The sequence below is a fragment of the Bufo bufo genome, chromosome 2 (genome assembly GCF_905171765.1).
Source record: "Bufo bufo chromosome 2, aBufBuf1.1, whole genome shotgun sequence".
Classification (NCBI taxonomy): Eukaryota; Metazoa; Chordata; class Amphibia; order Anura; family Bufonidae; genus Bufo; species Bufo bufo.
Genome location: NC_053390.1, coordinates 653,241,561 through 653,263,686, shown reverse-complemented (window position 1 = coordinate 653,263,686; position 22,126 = coordinate 653,241,561). Strand labels below are relative to the sequence as shown.

Here is a 22,126-nt window from a genome sequence, read left to right as displayed (position 1 = left end):
TGTATTTCCCAAGTGTCATTATCTATCATCTATAGTAACTTGAAAAATGTGTTACAAGTAAAGGCAGTAGTCGTTTTCACTCCCTGCGTGAGCCATGCATTAAACGAATTATGCTCAGCCTTCCAGACATAAGATGCTATTTTTTAATTTTAGCTCATCCAGTAAAATACATTAAAAAGATTGTAAAACTTTCACACTGGTCTGTAGAAACATAAAATTAAATTACCTGCTGCACATCGGGCAAAAAACACAAGCAAATTCCAATGCACAGTGCAGATTTTGTAATGTGAGATAAGTGCCAATACCATGGTATAAGGAAAATGAAGGCAAATCCCGCTATAAGATTTACACACAGTAGTGATAGCCAATCTGTTCTTAAATAACACTAGAAGCCAAAAGTTAATTGAAGTAAACATTTTTTTATCCTTACAGTCACATATTGTCTATGGCAGGGTTCCTCAACTCCGGTCCTCAGGGCCCACCTGTCGGCCATGTTTTCAGGATTTCCTTAGTACTGAGCAGGTGATATAATTAGTGTCATCAGGACTTAGGCCTCATGCACACGACCGTATTTTTTTGCGGTCCGCAAAAACGGGTTCCGCTTTTCCGTGACCGTTTTTTCGTCCGTGGGTCTTCCTTGATTTTTGTAGGATCCACGGACATGAAAAAAAAAGTAGTTTTGGTGTCCGCCTGGCCGTGGGGAGCCAAACGGATCCGTCCTGAATTACAATGCAAGTCAATGGGGACGGATCCGTTTGACGTTGACACAATATGGTGCAATTTCAAACGGATCCGTCCCCCATTGACTTTCAATGTAAAGTCAGGAGTTAATATACCATAGGATCGGAGTTTTCTCCAATCCGATGGTATATTTTAACTTGAAGCGTCCCCATCACCATGGGAACGCCTCTATGTTAGAATATACTGTCAGATATGAGTTAGATCATGAAACTCAAATCCGACAGTATATTCTAACACAGAGGCGTTCCCATGGTGATGGGGACACTTCAGGTTAGAATATACTAAAAGAACTGTGTACATGACTGCCCCCTGCTGCCTGGCAGGTGCTGCCAGGAAGCAGGGGGCAGCCCCCCCCCCTGTAGTTAACACATTGGTGGCCAGTGCGGCCGCCCCCCCTCCCTCCCCTGTAGTTAACTCATTGGTGGCCAGTGGGCCCCCCTCCCTCCCCTGTAGTTAACTCTTTGTTGTCCAGTGCGGCCGGCCCCCCTCCCTCCCCTATAGTTAACTCGTTGGTGGCCAGTGGGCCCCCCCCTCCCTCCCCTGTAGTTAGTTCGTTGGTGACCAGTGGGCCCTCTCCCCTCCCTCCTAATTAAAATCTCCCCCCCTATCATTGGTGGCAGCGGAGAGTACCGAATTTGAGTCCCAGTTTAATCGCTGGGGCTCCGATCGGTAACCATGGCAACCAGGACGCTACTGTAGTCCCGGTTGCCGTGGTTACTTAGCAATTTGTAGAAGCATTATACTTACCTGCGAGCTGCGATGTCTGCGTCCGGCCGGGAGCTCCTCCTACTGGTAAGTGACAGGTCTCTGCGGCGCATTGCTTAATGACCTGTAACTTACCAGTAGGAGGAGCTCCCGGCCAGACGCAGACATCGCAGCTCGCAGGTAAGTATAATGCTTCTACAAATTGCTAAGTAACCATGGCAACCGGGACTGCAGTAGCGTCCTGGTTGCCATGGTTACCGATCGGAGCCCCAGCGATTAAACTGGGACTCCGATCGGTACTCTCCGCTGCCACCAATGATAGGGGGGGGGAGATTTTAATTAGGAGGGGGAGGGAGGGGAGAGGGCCCACTGGTCACCAACGAACTAACTACAGGGGAGGGAGGGGGGCCCACTGGCCACCAACGAGTTAACTACAGGGGAGGGAGGGGGGCCGGCCGCACTGGCCACTAACGAGTTAACTCCGGAGGAGGGAGGGTGGGGCCCACTGGCCACCAACGAGTTAACTACGAGGGAGGGGGGGCCCACTGGCCACCAACGAGTTAACTACAGGGGAGGGGGGCCCACTGGCCACCAACGAGTTAACTACAGGGGAGGGAGGGGGGCCCACTGGCCATTAATGAGTTAACTACAGGGGAGGGAGGGGGGGGGCCAGCCGCACTGGCCACCAATGTGATAACTACAGTGGGGGGCTGCCCCCTGCTGCCTGGCAGCACCTGCCAGGCAGCGGGGGCAGTCATGTACACAGTTCTTTTAGTATATTCTAACCTGAAGCGTCCCCATCACCCTGGGAACGCCTCTGTGTTAGAATATACTGGTATAGTAAGGACCAGCACTCGCTTCAGTAATAATTTCAAATAGATTTAATGGTCACATACAAATGATAAGTGACGCGTGCGTTTCGGCTACTGTGAGCCTTTGTCAAAAACAAGGTTTTGACAAAGGCTCACAGTAGCCGAAACGCACGCGTCACTTATCATTTGTATGTGACCATTAAATCTATTTGAAATTATTACTGAAGCGAGTGCTGGTCCTTACTATACCATTATCTGTGGATCTTCCTCCCGGGACGCGCGCACCGCACCGCTGAAAGCAGAAGTGCCGCTTGTATCTTCTCTTAGAATATACTGTCGGATCTCAGTTTTCACGAAGTGAAAACTCAGCTCTGAAAAGCTTTTATGCAGACGGATCTTCGGATCCGTCTGTATTAAAGTAACCTACGGCCACGGATCACGGACACGGATGCCAATCTTGTGTGCATCCGTGTTCTTTCACGGACCCATTTACTTGAATGGGTCCGTGAACCGTTGTCCGTCAAAAAAATAGGACAGGTCATATTTTTTTGACGGACAGGATACACGGATCACGGTCTCGGCTGCAAAACGGTGCATTTTACGATTTTTCCACGGACCCATTGAAAGTCAATGGGTCCGCGAAAAAAAACGGCACAACGGCCACGGATGCACACAACGGTCGTGTGCATGAGGCCTTACTACAGGTATTCATTCTGTGGGATATTCTCAAATCATGACTGGTAGGTGGGCACTGAGGACTGGCGTTGAGGAACACTGCTCTGTGGTACATCTTGTTATCTGCCTCCATCTTTACCTGTGTTACCTGTCATTGTAATCATGACTGTCCTGACAGTGAAATAACTAATGGAATGGGATCTCAAGGAAACAGGAGGTGTCAGCTTGTTGGGAGGCTCAATGGACAGTGTCAAAACAACACGATTTCAAGATTTTTAATAGCTGTTAAAATTGAAAAGTTTGGTTACAAACCACCAAAATTAAAACAACTATGCATGAAGAATACCAAATTTAAATTTCTTGTTTTCCTTGTAAATAGTATGGGCAAATAAAAATGTAGTTCATGAACTACTTGCGTGTAGTACTATCTATCAACCTATCAATCTATTTCTTTATCTATCTTTTACAGTAAAGCCTCTTTGAAATGATCTCCACTCCATCAAAAATGCATTAAATCCCGAGTTGTTTTCTAGATAATGGTCTTCTCAAAGAAAATATAAAATATGCATAATATATGGTGGAACTGAAAATCAGTCACAGGCAATATACTCTAGATACAGGGTGTGTTAGGATATGCGCACTATATAGGGGGGGGGGGGGGGTTTATAATCGACCAGCATTTTATGCCAGTCTATGATATCCCCTAGTCTGCAAGAGGATGCACTTAATTTTATGACGAGGTGCGTGAGGTTTGTGACTTTTTTACATCAGAAATCTGGCTGGGGGGATGACATTCCCCCCTTCATTTTCAATAACCTGATACAGTCCGCTTGAGTGTTCTACTGAGTCAGCCTACTCCAAAAAGCATGCCTGTGAAATGTTATAATACCATCCCAGACATCTCTAATTACCAACTTGATGGATATATTCCGAGTGATCAGAGATGAGTAATCTATGTAGGACTTGCTATTTATATCTGATCCACTGTATGTTGGTGGTAGCAAATCTGAATTATGTATCAGATCTTCAATGCAGACAGCTCATCAGCCACCAATATGGCTCTATTGTTTATGTCTGAAGGTTATCAAGGTCCACTCATTTATTTCTTTTGTAAGTGCAAACAATATCCATAATTAGAGGAAATTATAAAACTTTTACGTCCGAACATTTCCTTGTAACATTTCAAAAGCCATTAAGTAAACTGCTGGCTTAAAACGGTCTGCTGGGCAGCATTGTTCAGTCCTACAGCTCATACATCAAGTTCCAATTAATGGTATTTTGCTAATATTTTATTTCTGCTAATGTTTAATTTACACAGATGATAGGAACTTTAAGACATATTCAGTACTAGCTAATTATGAAGTTGAACTCCAAGGTTTTCAAAATACCATACTTGATAAATTAACCAGATTAAATGATAGTTTCACAAAGTAAACTGTAAATTAACTGGAAAAAGTAATCTGTAATTGCTGTAAATTCATATACATTGTTAAAAGCATGCCATAATAATGAGAACTCTTTTGGGGGAGATTTTTCATGAGAATTTTTAATCAGTTTACGGGAGTCGGCATTAGCGTAATTTGTGCCACATTTATCAGATGTCACACGATGTTTGATAAATTTGGTGTATCTTTATCACTTCTGTTTTGAGATGTTACTCCACTTTCTGTTCCACCAGTTTACTGGAAAATGATTGTGACAATTTTTGTGGTTCTTGAAAAAGTTGCAGTTGATAAATCTGGTTTACAAACCAGCTCAACAAGCTAGCCATGTCCACATACCCACCCATTTTTAAAAACTTAAAGGGAGTCTGTCATCAACATTTCACCTTTGTAACCCTTCCCATAGGTTTCTAGCATCCTTACAGTTAATAAAAACGTTACCTTTAGCATCAATCCTGGACTTATAAAACCGGCAAAAAACATCTTTGTAGCATATGCAAATGAGGGCTCGCAAGTGCCCAGGGGCGGCGTTACCCTCGTAGGTGTCCTGCTAGCTTAGCCTTTTCTTCGCTTCCCCCCGCCCACCCATCCTTTCGCTCTGACCGCCTATCTACTAACTTGTTGTTTCGCCGAGATCCCGCGCCTGCGCACTCAGTCCGTCGACCGGCGCATGCGCACTGCAATGCCCATTCCTTGTACGGCATCACAGTAATTAATGCGCATGCGCCGGCTGTGATGCCATACAAGGAATGGGCATCGTAGTGCGCATGCGCCGGCCGACGGACTGAGTGCGCAGGCGCGGGATCTCGGCGAAACAACAAGTTAGTAGATAGGCGGTCAGAGAGAAAGGATGGGTGGGCGGGGGGAAGCGAAGAAAAGGCTGAGCTAGCAGGGCACCTACGAGGGTAACGCCGCCCCTGGGCACTTGCGAGCCCTCATTTGCATATGTTACAAAGATGTTTTTTGCCGGTTTTATAAGTCCAGGATTGATGCTAAAGGTAACGTTTTTATTAACTGTAAGGATGCTAGAAACCTATGGGAAGGGTTACAAAGGTGAAATGTTGATGACAGACTCCCTTTAAATGAGTGATATAAAGATGCAAAATATTGTAAAATATTTGTGCAAATAAGCCCAAAATATCTCAAAGCCATATTTGCAACTTTCTAAAAGGGTTTTCCAAGACTTTTATACTGATGACACGATCCTCTGGACACCCGGAACTCTTGCCGATCAGCTGTTTGAGAAGGCATCGATGCTCCTGTGAACGCTAAGCCTTCCCCATGGTTACCATGCACAGTGCCCTACATTGAATAGCGGCTATGCTTTGTATCGCTCTCAGCCCCATTCGCTTGAGTGCTCAGCAGCTCCTAGGCCAGGTGAACGATGAATGTGTCACTGGCCTAGGGAAAGCTGTGATAACGCCATGGCGCTACTGCAAGCACCTCTGCCTTCTCAAATAGCAGATTTGCGGGGGTTCAGATACTGACCTATTCTGGGGATATGTCATCAGTATTAAGTCTCAGAAAACCCCTTTAAAGTTAGAATTGTACAGACTTGATAAATTTCCCCTTTGATTTTCTAAATATCAGGTACAGTACATGGTCTACAAAAATAAAAGACACCAATTTTTTCATACATTTTTACTATACATAATGCAGGACACACAGTGTGCAAAAATAAAGCAGAATCCAGTACACAGAGGGAATAAATACACATCCACCCTAGATAAGATATCTAAATACATAACAAGTATCTCCCTAATTTAGCTTTCTTTCATATCACCCTGAGATTTTAAAAGGCCACATCAGTACTGTCCAAGCCCCTAACTAATGTCCTAAACAAATAGATTCCAAAACTGAGAGATAACCATGCATGCTAGCTACTTCTCTATTGGTGTATTTATTTTATACTTACTCTCCCTTTATTATTCAAACTTGGTTTTGGCTTCAAAAACTGCACCAAAAATCTGTATATGAAAACCCAGCCTAAATGTGGCCATACACATTAGACATAGAAGTAGGTTGATGGTTGAACAGCATTTGAACAATCAATCATCTGGTGAATGTTTGTTTCACAGACATGGGCATACACATTTTAGTCCAATATTGTCTATTACAGTTGCTTAAACTGGCCATACATGTTTAATGAAACCAAAAGATTTAAAGTATCTGGGAACATTCAAATATATACTGTCCATGAAAGATCTTTCTTTGAACAAAAGATATTTCCTCAAACTATCAAATGCAGCCAACTTCTTTTTGGACGTTAATGGTCTATCAGTCAGCTAAAACAATTAGTTGTTAAATTTCACCTGACGAACGATCATTTTGGTTGAAATCATCCATTTTGATCATTTTTAGACTAATGTGCATGGCCACCTTTAGTGTCCTCATGCAGAATGCCACAAAATTACATACTGGCAAGTTTCCATAACGCTCACAGTTTTTTTGTGCTGTCACCTTTCAGTGTCCAGTTCTTCAGGATATCAGTGGGGTTTTCCAGCTGAGGTGACCTCCTCATGTATCTATATGTAAGACATTTCAGATTATGCACAGGTGGTAGAACCGTTTAAATGGAACCTGTCACCATTAAATTCAGTGTTCAGTCAGGCACGGGTAAGATGACTATACAGGAAACTGGGGAAGGAGAGGAAGGGGCTGGCAAAGGAAGCAGGAGGATCAAGTTTGCAAAGAGTATCTTGAGCCTTTCCTTGCCACCCTGCTAATTTGCCTATGGCTTAAAAGTACTTTTTCTCCAGTAAAAAAACAAGGGTTTGGTAAATTAAAGGTGTCATTTAGGAATTAGTAAATTGATTCGTTCATCTGAACGAATTTACGCTTTTTAAGGAGCAAACCCCACCGATCTCAAGATACTCCCTCTGCTGGCAGATTATGGCCACACATCTTATACGGTTTGGTTAATCTCACGCACGTGAGACAAATCAGCATCCATTAATTTGCATGCGCCGCTTAACAAATTTTAGCAGCGCATGCACAGTCTCTGATTCATTTAGTTAATCATATAATTTGTGCATGTACGAGATAATGATGGTTACACAAGATATATGACAATGTTAATCTGCCGGCACATTAGTTACTGTAATTGGCTGTATAGGGACGCTCCCTCACAGACTTAAAAATATGTTCAGATGAACGAGTCTTTTCATATGATATGATTCGCTCATCCCTAGTATCATTACATTTACCTGCGCTATCCCTACAAGGTATTGTACCAGTGAATTTTCTGGTGACAGACTTCTTTTAATTACTAGAGTCTTAAAGTTATAGAAATTTTGTGCAAAACACATTGAATAAGGCTCATTGTATGGGTGGGTCTATGGGACTAGGTTTAGCACAAATTTGGTTGTTTTTAAGATAGGTGCTGGTATTCGCATTTCACAAAAACCATTTTATCAACAAATTGCAATTCCTTTTGATTAACCTGCTTGCCGACTTACACATGTAATTGTGTGGACATTCAGTGGTCTTGCTATGAACTGTGAATGAAGCGACAGGGTACATGCTCCATTCAAACTCCACCTAGCCATAGTTCAGCAGCTGAGGTGCAGTTGTACTAGCAATTAATATGTACAGTATCCCAGCAGAAAGATGTTAGAGGCTTTAGGCTGGAATACCCTTTCAGATCCTGCTTGGATATCACTCATGAAAGCAAGACCTAATACTGAATAGTGTGCAGCCATTCAAACATCCAGACTGAAGCACTACGGTGTAATTTGGGCCTTTCGCCTTTATATGATTAAAATTTATGATGAACAGGTTGCAAAATCTAGGATTAACGTGCATCATGATGACCACCACATGGACGTCAAGTTAATATGCATGTTTATTAAGGCACATATGTACTGTAAGGCCACAGTTTATTGCACTAAAGTTCAACTAGAAGGGACACAATATTAAGAAACACAAATAATTGTCAAGGTGCAAATCTTACAGGAAAATTCCACTTATTCACAAATTTGTACAACATCCCATATACATCTTCATAAACAGCTTTTGTTACTTTTTATTATATTATGTTTTATTGTTTGTTCGACAGGATGCTAACATACAGAATTTTGCAGGATTTCAGTTTACTGAGAGTATTGGAGAGTATAGGACGGTGGCAGCTCAGGTTGACAGGCCAACATGGAGAGTTTTTGTGGTGCAACTATTGAGTGATGGCCGCAGTCCAAACAAGGGATTCATTGGGTATTTTAAAAAATTACTCAATTTGATTTGAAAAGTAAAGCTTTATGAGATTGTGGCGGCTAACTTGAGTATGAAGTCTTTGCCACAGTAAAAATAATAATTACAAATAAATACAATGACTTTTTTTTTTAAAACATTCTCTTTACAAAATATTTTCTTCAATATTGAGCTTTTGCAGAAGTGTCATTTAGGTAACTGTTATTTGCATAAAAATCATAAGGGAACTATATTGTGTTCCCTTTGAGGATTTTAATCATGAAGAGGTTTTCGGTGTTCATTTTCTGGAATTCATTAGCGAATTAATGAAGAGAAAGATGCATGAATTTGTGTGAAAAAGACATAACCAAAATTGCTTCCACTTGATGCAATAACTTGTGACATATAATTACTCCATTGGGAAAAGTTTAATAAATTTGAGTAATTACTGAAGGTAGCAGGTAGAGTCTGAGCAGGCTATGTTAGGACCACAATTCTATATGCAGTTTTAGAATGGTTTAACCGATTTGTACGTAGTTTTTTTATGTCAAAGCTGGAAGTGGACTTGAAATAAATGTGAAATATAAAGAATGGACTTGTACTTTTGCTCCTCCCTGGATACACTTCTGGCTTTGGTTCAAGATTGCATCACAAACTTAAAGGGGTTTCCCATCGCTTAAGTCTGACAGAGACCCCCACCAGTCATGAGAATCAAATTTGCTCTAAAATACTCTATATAGCACTAAGGCTGTGCAAAGAAGCAACACAACCATATTAAAAAGAATGAGGCTGAGCTGCAATATCAACTCAACACCTGAACGTTTAGGTGGCAATGTGCAAGGAAAAATCAGAAGCTGCTATGCTTCACAGGGGCCTACTGTCACCTATCAGCAAATTACGTTATATCCTAGTGACATGCTTAGGTAGGAAAAGGTAGGTAAGAAATCATTCAATCTAATAGCTGAGGGCATTTACTCAGTATAGTGAATGGGATGAACTCTTGAGTTCGGTACCAATTTTTTTTTTTTACAGTAATGATTAATTCCCGAAGTTATTACGCAAAGTTTCATATGACTTTGCAAATTAATAACTTCAGCTCATCGGAGCCAATACATTCTAATACTTTACAGGGCGGGAACTCCGTACAGTATTACAACAAAGTTTTTTGCTCATCCCTAATCAGTGATACTGGCCCCACATTTATCTACATTTATGATCAGTTTGCTTCAGTGCATATAGAACTTTATAAATCGTTGTGATCCTGAAAGGTTAACTATGAAATGGCAGGAAGCAATATAACTTCTTGCCCTAGAAGCAGTAAAGTCAATGTACATTGTAAATACCACAATAAGCAAGACTGATAGGACCTCAAACAGGTTTTGAGTGCAATATTGGCAAACCTGCCCAAACAAGAGAGTACTCTTGGCAGCCATGGTGTGCCTTGGATACTTTGGTCCATATGTTATACACTGTTCCCTGTAGATGAAGAGGAGTAGTATCCACTATGTATACATCACTTTTTACTAGATTTTTCTCTCTTGTCAGTTAGACATGCCAATCAAATTTGGCACTGACTAAATGGTATAGAGATATACAGCGGTTCTTGACAGAAATCTATTGATTATATACAATTGAGGCTATTTTTTCATTGGACAACAAAACGTGTTGCACAATTATACAATTTATAATAGTCCAAAAAAGTCCAAATTTTGAAATGAAAGTATAACTCAGCATCAAAGGAGCTAAAAATCAGATGGAAAAATAGCCATTTTAATAATGCAGCTAGTTTTTTTTACTTTTACCTTTTTCCATTTACTACTCAACGTCTTTCCCAAGCTTCCTCCATTTTAGTATACAGATAGCACATAATACATTAGCTTTCTCTTCCCTGCCTGTTTTCAGTTTGGAAGCTGCTTTAAAAATTTGTACTCTTCATCTTAAGTGGTCACTCTCATTTTGACAAACTTTGCATAAATCAGTAGAACAGATGAATAACTGCAGTATGTTTTATTATAGAAAAATGTGCCCCTCCTAAACTAACATTGTTTGCTTGCTCACTGCATGATTAGATTACATACTGCCCATAGAAGTCTATGGAGAGGGGAGGGGTGAGGAGGAGTGAGCTGCAATGAGAGAGAAGAGATATAAAAAAGCTTGTTTAAAGGAGAAAAAGGCATTGTATATTATATATATTATCTTAAAAATACATTACAAATTTAGCAATGGCGGCACACATCACTGCTGAGGTCATTGATTGGCCGGCAGCAGTGACCTCCAATACAGTGGGGAGAAGGTAGCTTGGCGTTGGAACCGAACGACCGGTGAGTTTTGTTTTGTTTTGTTTTTTTTCTTTTTTTTTTTAGCTCAGACCTAAACTATGGCAGCATATAAGTAGTTTTTTATACAAATATACGGAGTAAAACAATAGAAAGCTATATGTCCCCAAGCTCAGCATCTCCCTCTTGAATGTAAATGGCAACATTTCTTGTAACTACTAGAGAAGCCCTGTAGATGCTTGCAAAGTTATACATTAAGGTAAAAGAAACAGACTAAGTACAGCATACAGTGAGTCAGCAAGTGAGAAAAGGCCCCCAACACAGCACAGTATTCTAGTCTTGCTGTTAGGAATATATTTTCATAGATTACTACGTGCATGAGATCATAGTGTTCCCATATCAGAACCATGTTTAGTGGTCTGCTACATCCAATCCACAACTGATGCTCCTCAAAACAGGGAAGCGAATTGCAGATTGGTTTGTGTTACTCTAGTCATGCAGAGTATTTATGAACATGCTTGGGAAAGTGCGGCACATTCTTTAGAGGCACATAATTGATTGTAATAGCAAGTTCCATCAGATATATCAGACATTCTCCTCGTACGTGTTCATTCTCTCTAGATTATGGATACACACAAGTTACTTAAACACTTGAGTCTTCTGTGGAAATGTGATTTCAAACTGCCTTGATATGGAACTAATTTGAAGTACTATAGTATTTTTATAATATCATGTAGTTTACTTGTAGGTGGTTCTATAATTTGTAATAAATATTGTAAATCTAATATAGCATGTACAGTTCTAACTTCATAATGGTAATTGTTAGAAATTGTCCATGGACAACAGTCACGCCATGATTAGCACTGTGGACTAACTGTTCTATATAGAGCATTATGTGGTCTAGAAGTTTAGAAAAATTAAGTACAAGATATACAACCTCTTTAAAGGGTTTATCTCATGACAACACCTATTAGCACATATGGACATTGTAGTAGGTCCTCCTCACCCCACTAAGGACCCACAACAGAGAGCCATTCTATGACAGTGGCTCCCATTCTGGTGGACTCAAACCATCCTTGTATTAACAGGATGGCCACCATGTAATACTACATTTCTCCTGTAGCAGCCATCTGGATGGAAGAACCAGCTTTTTGTGCTTCCATATTTAAAGGGGTTGTCTCTGATACGGCAACCTCTGTAAGGCTATGTTTATATCTGCATTGGAGTCTCTGATCCACATTAGCTATTTTTCTCATGAAAATTACAAGACAACTCCTCGAAATCTGAGGATCCCACACACTGTTGTGACTTTGGTTGTAAATGGAGGCCACAACATAGATGTGAACGGTGTCTAAATGGTTAATAAAGCACAGAGGCATAGACCATTACAATATGAGAATATGACCCATTAATAGTAAACCCACATAGGAGGTACAAGCACCACAGTAACCAGGACTAAAAAAGCCCATTTTCTATCAAGTATTACAGGAAGTAGTAAAAAGTATCTTAAGATTTATCACAATACCATAATAGCGCTAAGAAAATAGATCTTCTTTGTTTAAAACAAAAACTAACATAAAACCTGTAAAGTGATACTTAAAATCTACATAAGATACTAAAGTGCTAAAAACAGTCGCCGATCACATAATATAACACAGAATGTTGTTGAGAAAGAGCTGCAAGTTCTTTTAAGAATTCTGGAAATATGGCTGCTGCAAGCAAAGCATTTCTAGCGCGAGTAGAGACTGTACAAAGAGGGGACGTTAGCTTATTTCTCTGTACTCCAGCATGTAAACTCACTTCTTTGTCTCCAGTCCCTGGTATGTTATCTGTCAAAAAAAAATTGTAACAGTTATTAGACCAATAGGCTTAATTAGACTAATTGCATCATGTTACATGTAACTCATAAAGCATTTGTGTGTAAAAAAAATTACAAATTAAATTAAATGTTATGACCCACCATATGACCCCAGACAGATTAATGTGCTAATTTACACCTGTTATCTTAAAGGGATTGGCCACTTTCTGGTTATTGTTGACCAATGTGTTTGTAAAATTATTACATGGCACTTACTAATATAGCGTTTGTTCAAATTCTGCACCATTTTCTATATTTCATGAGTTATGCTGCCTCGTTTACAGAGTCTTTTGTGCTGTCCACACAGAAGTCCTGTCCATAAAATGGCTGCTGATGGATGGTCATGTGACCAGGCAGCTCACCTCCATGTGATGTCTTCTCCACACTGTTCCTGCACTACACCTAGCAGAACAAGTACAGATGGCAGGTGCAGTGTATTTGATTGGAGGAGACATCACGTGGAGATGATTTGCCTGTCTCCATCAGTGGCCATCTTATGGACAAGACCTCAAGACAAAAGACTTTGTAAACAAGGCGACATACCTTATGAAATATAGAAAATGGTGCAGAATATCGACAAAAGCTATATTAGTAAGTGCTGTATAATCATCTCACAAACATATAGGTCAACAGTAACCAGAAAGTGGCCAACCCATTTAATTCTACTATGAGGGTCCTGCTACACAGGGAGACTTATGGAACGAAATGAGTGTCAATCGATAATATGGCAAGTTGATTGGCGCTCATTTAGCTCCATTTACATGGAGCAATCATCAGCACTATATATGGCCGAATGACCATAATATTATAGTTCGGAGACATACCATTTCATTATCGTCAGCAGCACATCCACCATCTACATTGGGCAGTGTGTTGCCAACAAGCAAGGATATTTAATGCTGCATAAAAATTGTGAACACTGTTACTGAAAGTAAACATACAGTGGTAACATTTATAGGAATGTCAGTAGAATGAGTTGTAGATGACTTCCTCAATGTGTTAAATAAGCAACACTGTATTATACTGGTAGATAAATGTACTAGACAGCATAAAGCTTATCCTTACCTAGTCACCTTAGACAGTACTGTAGGCCACTACTACATGACAGAATTTAAGAAATGTAATCAGGTAATAAGGAGGTTGTTTCTTATGCCCTGTGCCTGAAATAGTTTGCTTATGCCCAAACAATATGGCTACACTTCCTGTCACTTTAGCAAAAATGTCTGTAGCAACACAACAGTAAAAAGACAGTAGTTCTGTAAACATAATTTTTTAGTTGGGATAATTCTTAAATTGCTCATTTGTCTAGAAATTACTGTCGAAAGCTTGTTATGGTTCCCCCTAGTGTTCTTTTGATTTCCTCTCAAAATATCCATCTAATGTGTCCAATGTTGGAGAGAACAAGCTGCTTTTAGTGGCTGGCCTGTACAATACCCTCCCAACATGTACAAGAAGATGCTGGCAATGGAATTGTGCTACTGGACATGTATGTTCACCACCACTGGACCTATAAAAGGAATGGAAAAAAAGCACCAGGCGGCATCATAACATGTACAGTATGTATCAGCAATATCTAGGAATATGATCCTTTGTTTTACGTTATTCTAGTTGAAGAAAATGTTTTGTGTGTTCTAACAAGAAAAAAATGCAATATTTAATTGAGGGAAAACCTTATTAAGCTGGGACGACATCACTGGAGGAAACATACAGTCCTTATTCATCCAACATGATTATTCACTAAAGTGCATATGCACAAATTCATAAATGGAAAACAGGAACATAGGACAATTACCCATACTGTGTCTCCTCCAGGATGGCGCCAACTCCTGGGTGTGGAGACCCATGTGACCCCTTAAGCCTACAAAAATGAGGAGAAACCAGTGGACTCATTTAGGCCACCCGGGTGTAGTGTATTCAGTTTCCAAATCCACTTACACTCGAGTTGTCCCAATCTTTTTGTTATAATGCCGCACCTAATATTTTTCATGACACAATCAATCGCCCGTACTTTCAAATGCACGGGATTGCAGTGTCATGGTCTTACCTGCTTGCTGCTCTCCTTCGTTTGACATGTGCTGGCGGCCATCTTGGATCCTGGGTTTCTTGTAGCCTTCCACCCTGCGGCTCCTCCTTCCCCTGGGAGGAGCTGGATGCCTAGCTCATATATATAGGAGGTCTGTGGCTTCAGTTCCTTGCTTGGTCCTCTTGTGTTCACATGCTTCTAAGACTGCTGCTGCTTCTGGTTCCTGATCCTGGCTTCGTCTGACTACCCTGCTGGTTCCTGATCCTGGCTTCGTCTGACTACCCTGCTGGTTCCTGATCCTGGCTTCGTCTGACTACCCTGCTGGTTCCTGATCCTGGCTTCGTCTGACTACCCTTCTGGTTCCTGACCTCTGGCTTCGCAAAGACTCTGCTCGGTTTCACCATCCGTTTGGACTTTTGCTTTACAGCTTTATTTTCAATAAAGCCTTCTTATTTTCACTTATCTCTTGTTGTACGTCTGGTTCATGGTTCCGTGACATTAGGACCAAGTCATGAATTCTGACGGTACAGGGCCATCCTCGCTACCCACGCTGGTTGCCAGACTTGATCAGCAGGATCACCTGTTGGGTCGGTTCGCTGTGGCGTTGCAAACCCTGCTTGAACGCATGGCTCATTTCGCTCCCGTTGCCGATGGGTCGGTTGTCGCTCCTGGGCTCGCTCCTACTGCCGCTCCGGTTGTTGCGCCAGAGTCTACCCCGACACCTGTTGTTGCGCCTGCGGTGTTTCGGGGTATGACCGGTTCTGCCCCTCTTCCACAGCGCTTTGGGGGAGAGCCAACTCAGTGCCGAGGTTTCCTTAACCAGGTGGGCATTTATTTCGAGTTGCTGCCACATGCCTTTCCTACTGAGAGATCAAAGGTGGGCTTCTTGATCTCGCTGCTCTCGGACAAGGCCTTGGCCTGGGCCAGCCCTTTATGGGAGAACAACAATCCGGTGGTTGCCGAGTTTTTCGGTTTTGTTGCTTCTCTTCGGAAGGTATTCGATGTGCCGGCTCGTGCTGCCTCTGCTGCGAAGCTCCTTATGTCCATCAGACCGGGTTCACGATCCGTAGCTGAATACGCCATTGAGTTTCGTACCCTGGCAGCAGAGGTGGGCTGGAATAATGAGGCTCTGGTCGCTGCTTTCTCTCATGGTCTCTCGGATGCCTTGAAGGATGAGGTTGCAGCTAAGGACCTACCAGTTGAGCTCGAGTCTCTTATTTCTTTCCTGATTTTGATTGACACCAGACTCAGGGAGAGACCTTCCTTTAAGGAGAACCTGCGGAGGTCTTCTAACAGATTGGTGCCTACGTTTGCTGTCCCACCCGTGCCTCCCTCTCCTCCCACGCCTCCTGGGGATGACTTGTCTGGGGGTGAACCCATGCAGCTGGGGTTTGCTCGCCTGTCCGAGGGGGAGAGGGCACTCCGGAGACGCGAGGGCCGATGCATGTACTGTGGTCTCGGTGGGCATTTTCGGTTGGCATGTCCGAACCGTCCGGGAAACGCTCGTACCCTGAGATCCTGTCGGGGGCAGATCTTGGGTGGAGTCTCCTCGTCCCCGGTTTCCCGTGTTGACAAACCACTGATCACTGTTGTCCTCTCCTGGGTCGGGGGCTCGGTGACGACCCAGGCGTTGGTGGACTCTGGTGCTGGTGGTTTGTTCATTGATAGTGTGTTCGCTGCCGCCAATTCCATTCCTCTGCAGGCTCGAGGTTCCCCACTGGCTCTTGAGGCGATAGACGGCAGACCCCTTCTGCCGCCACACGTGACTCATGAGACCCTTCCAGTGGGGATAGCCATTGGTGCCGTTCACAGAGAATCGGTCTGCCTCCAGGTTATTTCGTCTCCACACTACTCGGTGGTCTTGGGGTACCCCTGGCTCCAGAAGCATAATCCGACTTTCGATTGGAGATCGGTCGAGATCCTCTCGTGGTCACCGCAGTGTGGGGCTAGTTGCATCCATGGGTCTGTCAAGTTGCTGTGTACTTCCTCGGACTCTCTGTTGCCTCCTGAATACGAGGAGTACCGGGATGTATTCGATAAGGTGCGCGCGGTTGCCCTACCTCCGCACCGCCCATACGATTGTGCCATAGAGTTACAATCTGGTGCCGTTCCTCCTCGTGGCAAAGTCTATCCACTGTCGGTAGCGGAGAATGAGGCCATGGAGGAGTACGTGAGGGAGGCGCTTTCACGCGGACACATTCGCAAATCTTCGTCCCCGGCAGGGGCTGGATTTTTCTTTGTGAAAAAGAAGGGCGGTGAGTTGAGGCCTTGCATCGATTACAGGGGTCTCAATCGCATCACGATCAAGAACGCTTACCCGATACCCTTGATTTCCGAGCTGTTCGATCGCCTTAAAGGGGCCACGGTCTTTACCAAACTCGACCTGAGGGCGGCATATAACCTGGTAAGGATCAAGGCGGGCGATGAGTGGAAGACCGCGTTTAACACCAGGACCGGTCATTACGAATCCTTGGTTATGCCCTTTGGGTTGTGCAATGCGCCCGCAGTCTTTCAGGAATTCATCAACGATGTTTTCCGTGACCTGTTGCAGCAGTGTGTGGTAGTCTATTTGGATGACATCTTGGTATATTCTGAATCCATGGAGGCCCACATTCTGGATGTCAGACGAGTGTTGCAACGGTTACGAGAGAACAAGCTGTTCGGTAAGCTTGAGAAATGCGAATTTCACCGATCCCAGGTAACCTTCTTAGGTTACATCATTTCCGCTGAGGGGTTCTCCATGGATCCTGAGAAGGTTTCGGCTGTCTTACAGTGGCCCCAGCCCAGTGGTCTTCGTTCCCTGCAGCGCTTTTTGGGCTTCGCCAATTATTATCGGAAGTTCATCAGGGACTTTTCCATGCTGGCCAAGCCTCTCACGGATCTGACCAGGAAGGGCAGTAATTCCCAGGTCTGGCCGCTCGAGGCCATCCGAGCTTTTGAGGCCCTAAAGTCCGCCTTTGTGTCGGCTCCGATTCTGTCGCATCCCAACCCTGGGTTGCCCTTTGTCCTCGAGGTGGACGTGTCTGAGACGGGAGTAGGCGCCCTTCTGTCTCAGCGTAGAACACCAGAGGGTCCTCTGCTTCCTTGTGGGTTTTACTCCCGGAAACTGTCTTCCGCGGAGTGCAACTATCAGATTGGTGACAGGGAGTTATTGGCCATCGTGCAGGCCCTTAAAGAATGGAGGCACTTGCTCGAGGGTTCGGTGGTTCCGGTTCTCATCCTGACGGACCACAAGAATCTGACCTACCTTTCTGAGGCCAAGAGATTGACACCACGTCAGGCCAGATGGGCTCTGTTCTTGTCACGTTTTAATTACGTGGTCTCCTACCTACCCGGTTCCAAGAACATCAGGGCGGATGCCTTATCACGGCAGTACTCCGAGCTGTCCAGGGAGGAGTCGATTCCGACTTCGGTCATACCTCCGAATCAGATCCTGGCCGCCATTCGCACCAGCCTGACCTCTCCCCTGGGTGAGCAGATTTTGGCGGCTCAATCTGGTGCTCCCTCTGGGAGACCCAACGGCAGATGTTTTGTGCCTGAGGAGTTGCGCACTCGGTTGTTGCGAACCTACCATAACTCCAAGACCGCGGGGCATCCTGGAAAGAATCAGCTGTCCTGGGCTGTTTCACGTCTGTTCTGGTGGCCTTCCCTACGTTCCGACATCGCCGCATATGTAGCGGCATGCTCCGTTTGTGCCCAGAGTAAGTCCCCTCGGCACCTTCCGTTGGGCCTTCTGCAACCCATAGCCACCGGGGAGCGCCCATGGTCACACCTGGGGATGGATTTCATTGTGGACCTCCCTGCATCCCGAGGCCATACGGTCATTCTCATGATTGTGGATCGGTTTTCCAAAATGTGCCACTGTGTTCCTCTCAAGAAGTTACCCTCTGCACAAGAGTTGGCCACGATTTTTGCCAGGGAGGTCTTCCGGTTGCACGGTTTGCCTAAGGAGATTGTGTCGGATCGGGGGAGTCAGTTTGTGTCCAGGTTCTGGCGCGCCTTTTGCTCCCAGTTGGGGATTCATCTCTCCTTCTCCTCGGCCTACCACCCTCAGTCCAATGGGGCCGCAGAACGATCCAATCAGGCCTTGGAGCAATTCCTTCGTTGCTATGTCTCCAATCACCAAGACAATTGGGTTGACCTCCTGCCTTGGGCTGAGTTTGCCAGGAACACGGCGGTGAACTCTTCCTCTGGGACGTCTCCCTTCATGGCCAATTATGGGTTCCAACCTGCCGTGTTACCGGAGGTATTCTCTCCCCAGGATATTCCGGCTGTGGAGGATCACCTTTCCGTCCTACGTGCTTCTTGGGTACAGATCCAGAAGTCCCTTGAGGTCTCTGCGCAGCGCCAGAGATTCCAGGCTGATCGCAGACGAGCGCCTGCTCCTTCCTACCAGGTCGGAGACCGTGTATGGTTGTCCACCCGCAACCTCAACCTTCGAGTGCCCACTCCCAAGCTGGCGCCTCGCTTTGTTGGTCCCTTCCGAGTGCTTCGCAGGGTAAACCCGGTAGCCTATGCCCTTGCGCTTCCTCCTGGCATGCGGATCTCCAACGTGTTTCATGTCTCCCTGTTGAAGCCACTGGTGTGTAATCGTTTCACTTCCTCGGTTCCTCGGCCTCGTCCGGTCCAAGTGGGCAATCGTGAGGAATATGAGGTGAGCAATATCCTGGACTCACGCCTGGTCCGCGGTCGGTTGCAGTTTTTGGTCCATTGGCGTGGTTATGGTCCAGAGGAGCGTTCCTGGGTTCCCTCCGCAGATGTCCATGCTCCTGCCTTGCTCCGAGCCTTCCACGCACGCTTCCCTCAGAAACCGTTTTGTGCTCCGCGGAGGAGGGGCCCTTGAGGGGGAGGTACTGTCATGGTCTTACCTGCTTGCTGCTCTCCTTCGTTTGACATGTGCTGGCGGCCATCTTGGATCCTGGGTTTCTTGTAGCCTTCCACCCTGCGGCTCCTCCTTCCCCTGGGAGGAGCTGGATGCCTAGCTCATATATATAGGAGGTCTGTGGCTTCAGTTCCTTGCTTGGTCCTCTTGTGTTCACATGCTTCTAAGACTGCTGCTGCTTCTGGTTCCTGATCCTGGCTTCGTCTGACTACCCTGCTGGTTCCTGATCCTGGCTTCGTCTGACTACCCTGCTGGTTCCTGATCCTGGCTTCGTCTGACTACCCTGCTGGTTCCTGATCCTGGCTTCGTCTGACTACCCTTCTGGTTCCTGACCTCTGGCTTCGCAAAGACTCTGCTCGGTTTCACCATCCGTTTGGACTTTTGCTTTACAGCTTTATTTTCAATAAAGCCTTCTTATTTTCACTTATCTCTTGTTGTACGTCTGGTTCATGGTTCCGTGACATGCAGTCATGATATGCCTTGAAATGTCTCGCAACCGGTTTTAAATTACACGGTTCTTCTTCACCGGTTGCTGCCATTATGTCTCTAACATGTTCTCGTACTCTCACTTTTAGTTCTCTTGTGGTTAGACCCACGTAAATTTTTGGGCAAGAACATTTCGCGTAATACACGACTGCCGTACTCGTGCATGTGAGACATTGTGTTATTTTAAAGGTTTTTATATTGGTTGTGCCATCAAAACAAGTCGCCCTCTCCATGTTTGGACATGCTATACATTTCCCACATGGGACAAAGCCCCACTTGGGTTTTCCTATTCCTGGAAATAGTGGTTGATTTTGTTTTGCAAATAGGCTGCGTACAAGATGGTCTTTCAAATTTTTGGATCGTCTGGCTGTTACCATGGGATATGGTGCTATATATTTTGTCAGGATAGGGTCAGTCAACAATACAGGCCACGATCTTCTCAGGGCATCTTTCATCTCCATCCATCTTCCATGGTATCCTGTGATAAATCGTGTCCTGTTGTCATTGATCCTTTGATCTCCAGAGAACAGCAAATCCTGTCTGGAGCATGTCTTTGCTCTCCTGTAAGCCTTTTTAATTGCACGCTGACTATATCCACGGCTGGTGAATCTCTCCTTTAACTCTTCAGCTTGTTGTTCAAATATTTCGTCCGTCGAGCATATTCTCCGGGCCCGTAAATATTGCCCAGTCGGAATTGAATTAATCATCTGTGGAGGATGTGATGAAGATGCATGTAAGTATGAATTCACTGCTGTTGGTTTCCTGAATATATTCGTCACTATACACCCATCAGTGCCTTTTTCCAGCTGCACATCCAAGAATTCAATGGATTCCCTACTATATTTATATGTCAATTTAATGTTCTTACAGTTGTTATTCAATGCCTCAAAAAACTCTCCTAGCTCCTCAGTGCTCCCCTGCCAGATCAGGAATACATCGTCGATGTACCGCGCCCAAAAAATGGCGCGGTCCATCGACATGTACCGATCTGACAGGAAGAGGTCCCTCTCCCACAGCCCCAGGAACAAATTTGCGTACGGCGGCGCACAGGGCGCCCCCATTGCAGTGCCCTGGAGCTGCAGGTAGAAGGACCCTCCAAAGGAGAAGAAATTGTGCGTCAGAACAAAGGATAAAAGCACCAAAAGGAACCCTCTCCTATTGGCATCCAGATTTTCTTGTGCAAGAAAGAAATCCACCGCCTGAATTCCGTCCATGTGCCTGATGCTAGTGTACAGTGACTCAATGTCACAGGTTACCATAATTGTATCATCCCCCAGATGGATACCATCGATCTTCCGTAGGAAGTCGGTCGTATCCTTGATGTATGACGGAAGACTGACTACCAGATTTTTTAACTGGGAATCTAACTGGGAAAGATCGTACGCAAATTTGTTCCTGGGGCTGTGGGAGAGGGACCTCTTCCTGTCAGATCGGTACATGTCGATGAACCGCGCCATTTTTTGGGTGCGGTACATCGACAATGTATTCCTGATCTGGCAGGGGAGCACTGAGGAGCTAGGAGAGTTTTTTGAGGCATTGAATAACAACTGTAAGAACATTAAATTGACATATAAATATAGTAGGGAATCCATTGAATTCTTGCATGTGCAGCTGGAAAAAGGCACTGATGGGTGTATAGTGACGAATATATTCAGGAAACCAACAGCAGTGAATTCATACTTACATGCATCTTCATCACATCCTCCACAGATGATCAATTCAATTCCGACTGGGCAATACTTACGGGCCCGGAGAATATGCTCGACGGACGAAATATTTGAACAACAAGCTGTTGAAGGAGAGATTCACCAGCCGTGGATATAGTCAGCGTGCAATTAAAAAGGCTTACAGGAGAGCAAAGACATGCTCCAGACAGGATTTGCTGTTCTCTGGAGATCAAAGGATCAATGACAACAGGACACGATTTATCACAGGATACCATGGAAGATGGATGGAGATGAAAGATGCCCTGAGAAGATCGTGGCCTGTATTGTTGACTGACCCTATCCTGACAAAATATATAGCACCATATCCCATGGTA

General features: G+C 44.4%; 1 protein-coding gene across 1 annotated transcript in view; it reads right to left on the bottom strand.

The window, feature by feature from the left end:
- Nucleotides 1-10,375: 10,375 nt before the first annotated feature.
- Nucleotides 10,376-22,126, bottom strand: part of FHIP1A (FHF complex subunit HOOK interacting protein 1A) — a 327,619-nt gene continuing 315,868 nt past the window's right edge. Inside the window, exon 13 of the mRNA XM_040418540.1 lies at nucleotides 10,376-12,665. Coding sequence (XP_040274474.1) covers nucleotides 12,460-12,665 — 206 coding nt within the window. The 3' untranslated portion in view covers nucleotides 10,376-12,459. The remainder of the gene's footprint in view (nucleotides 12,666-22,126) is intronic.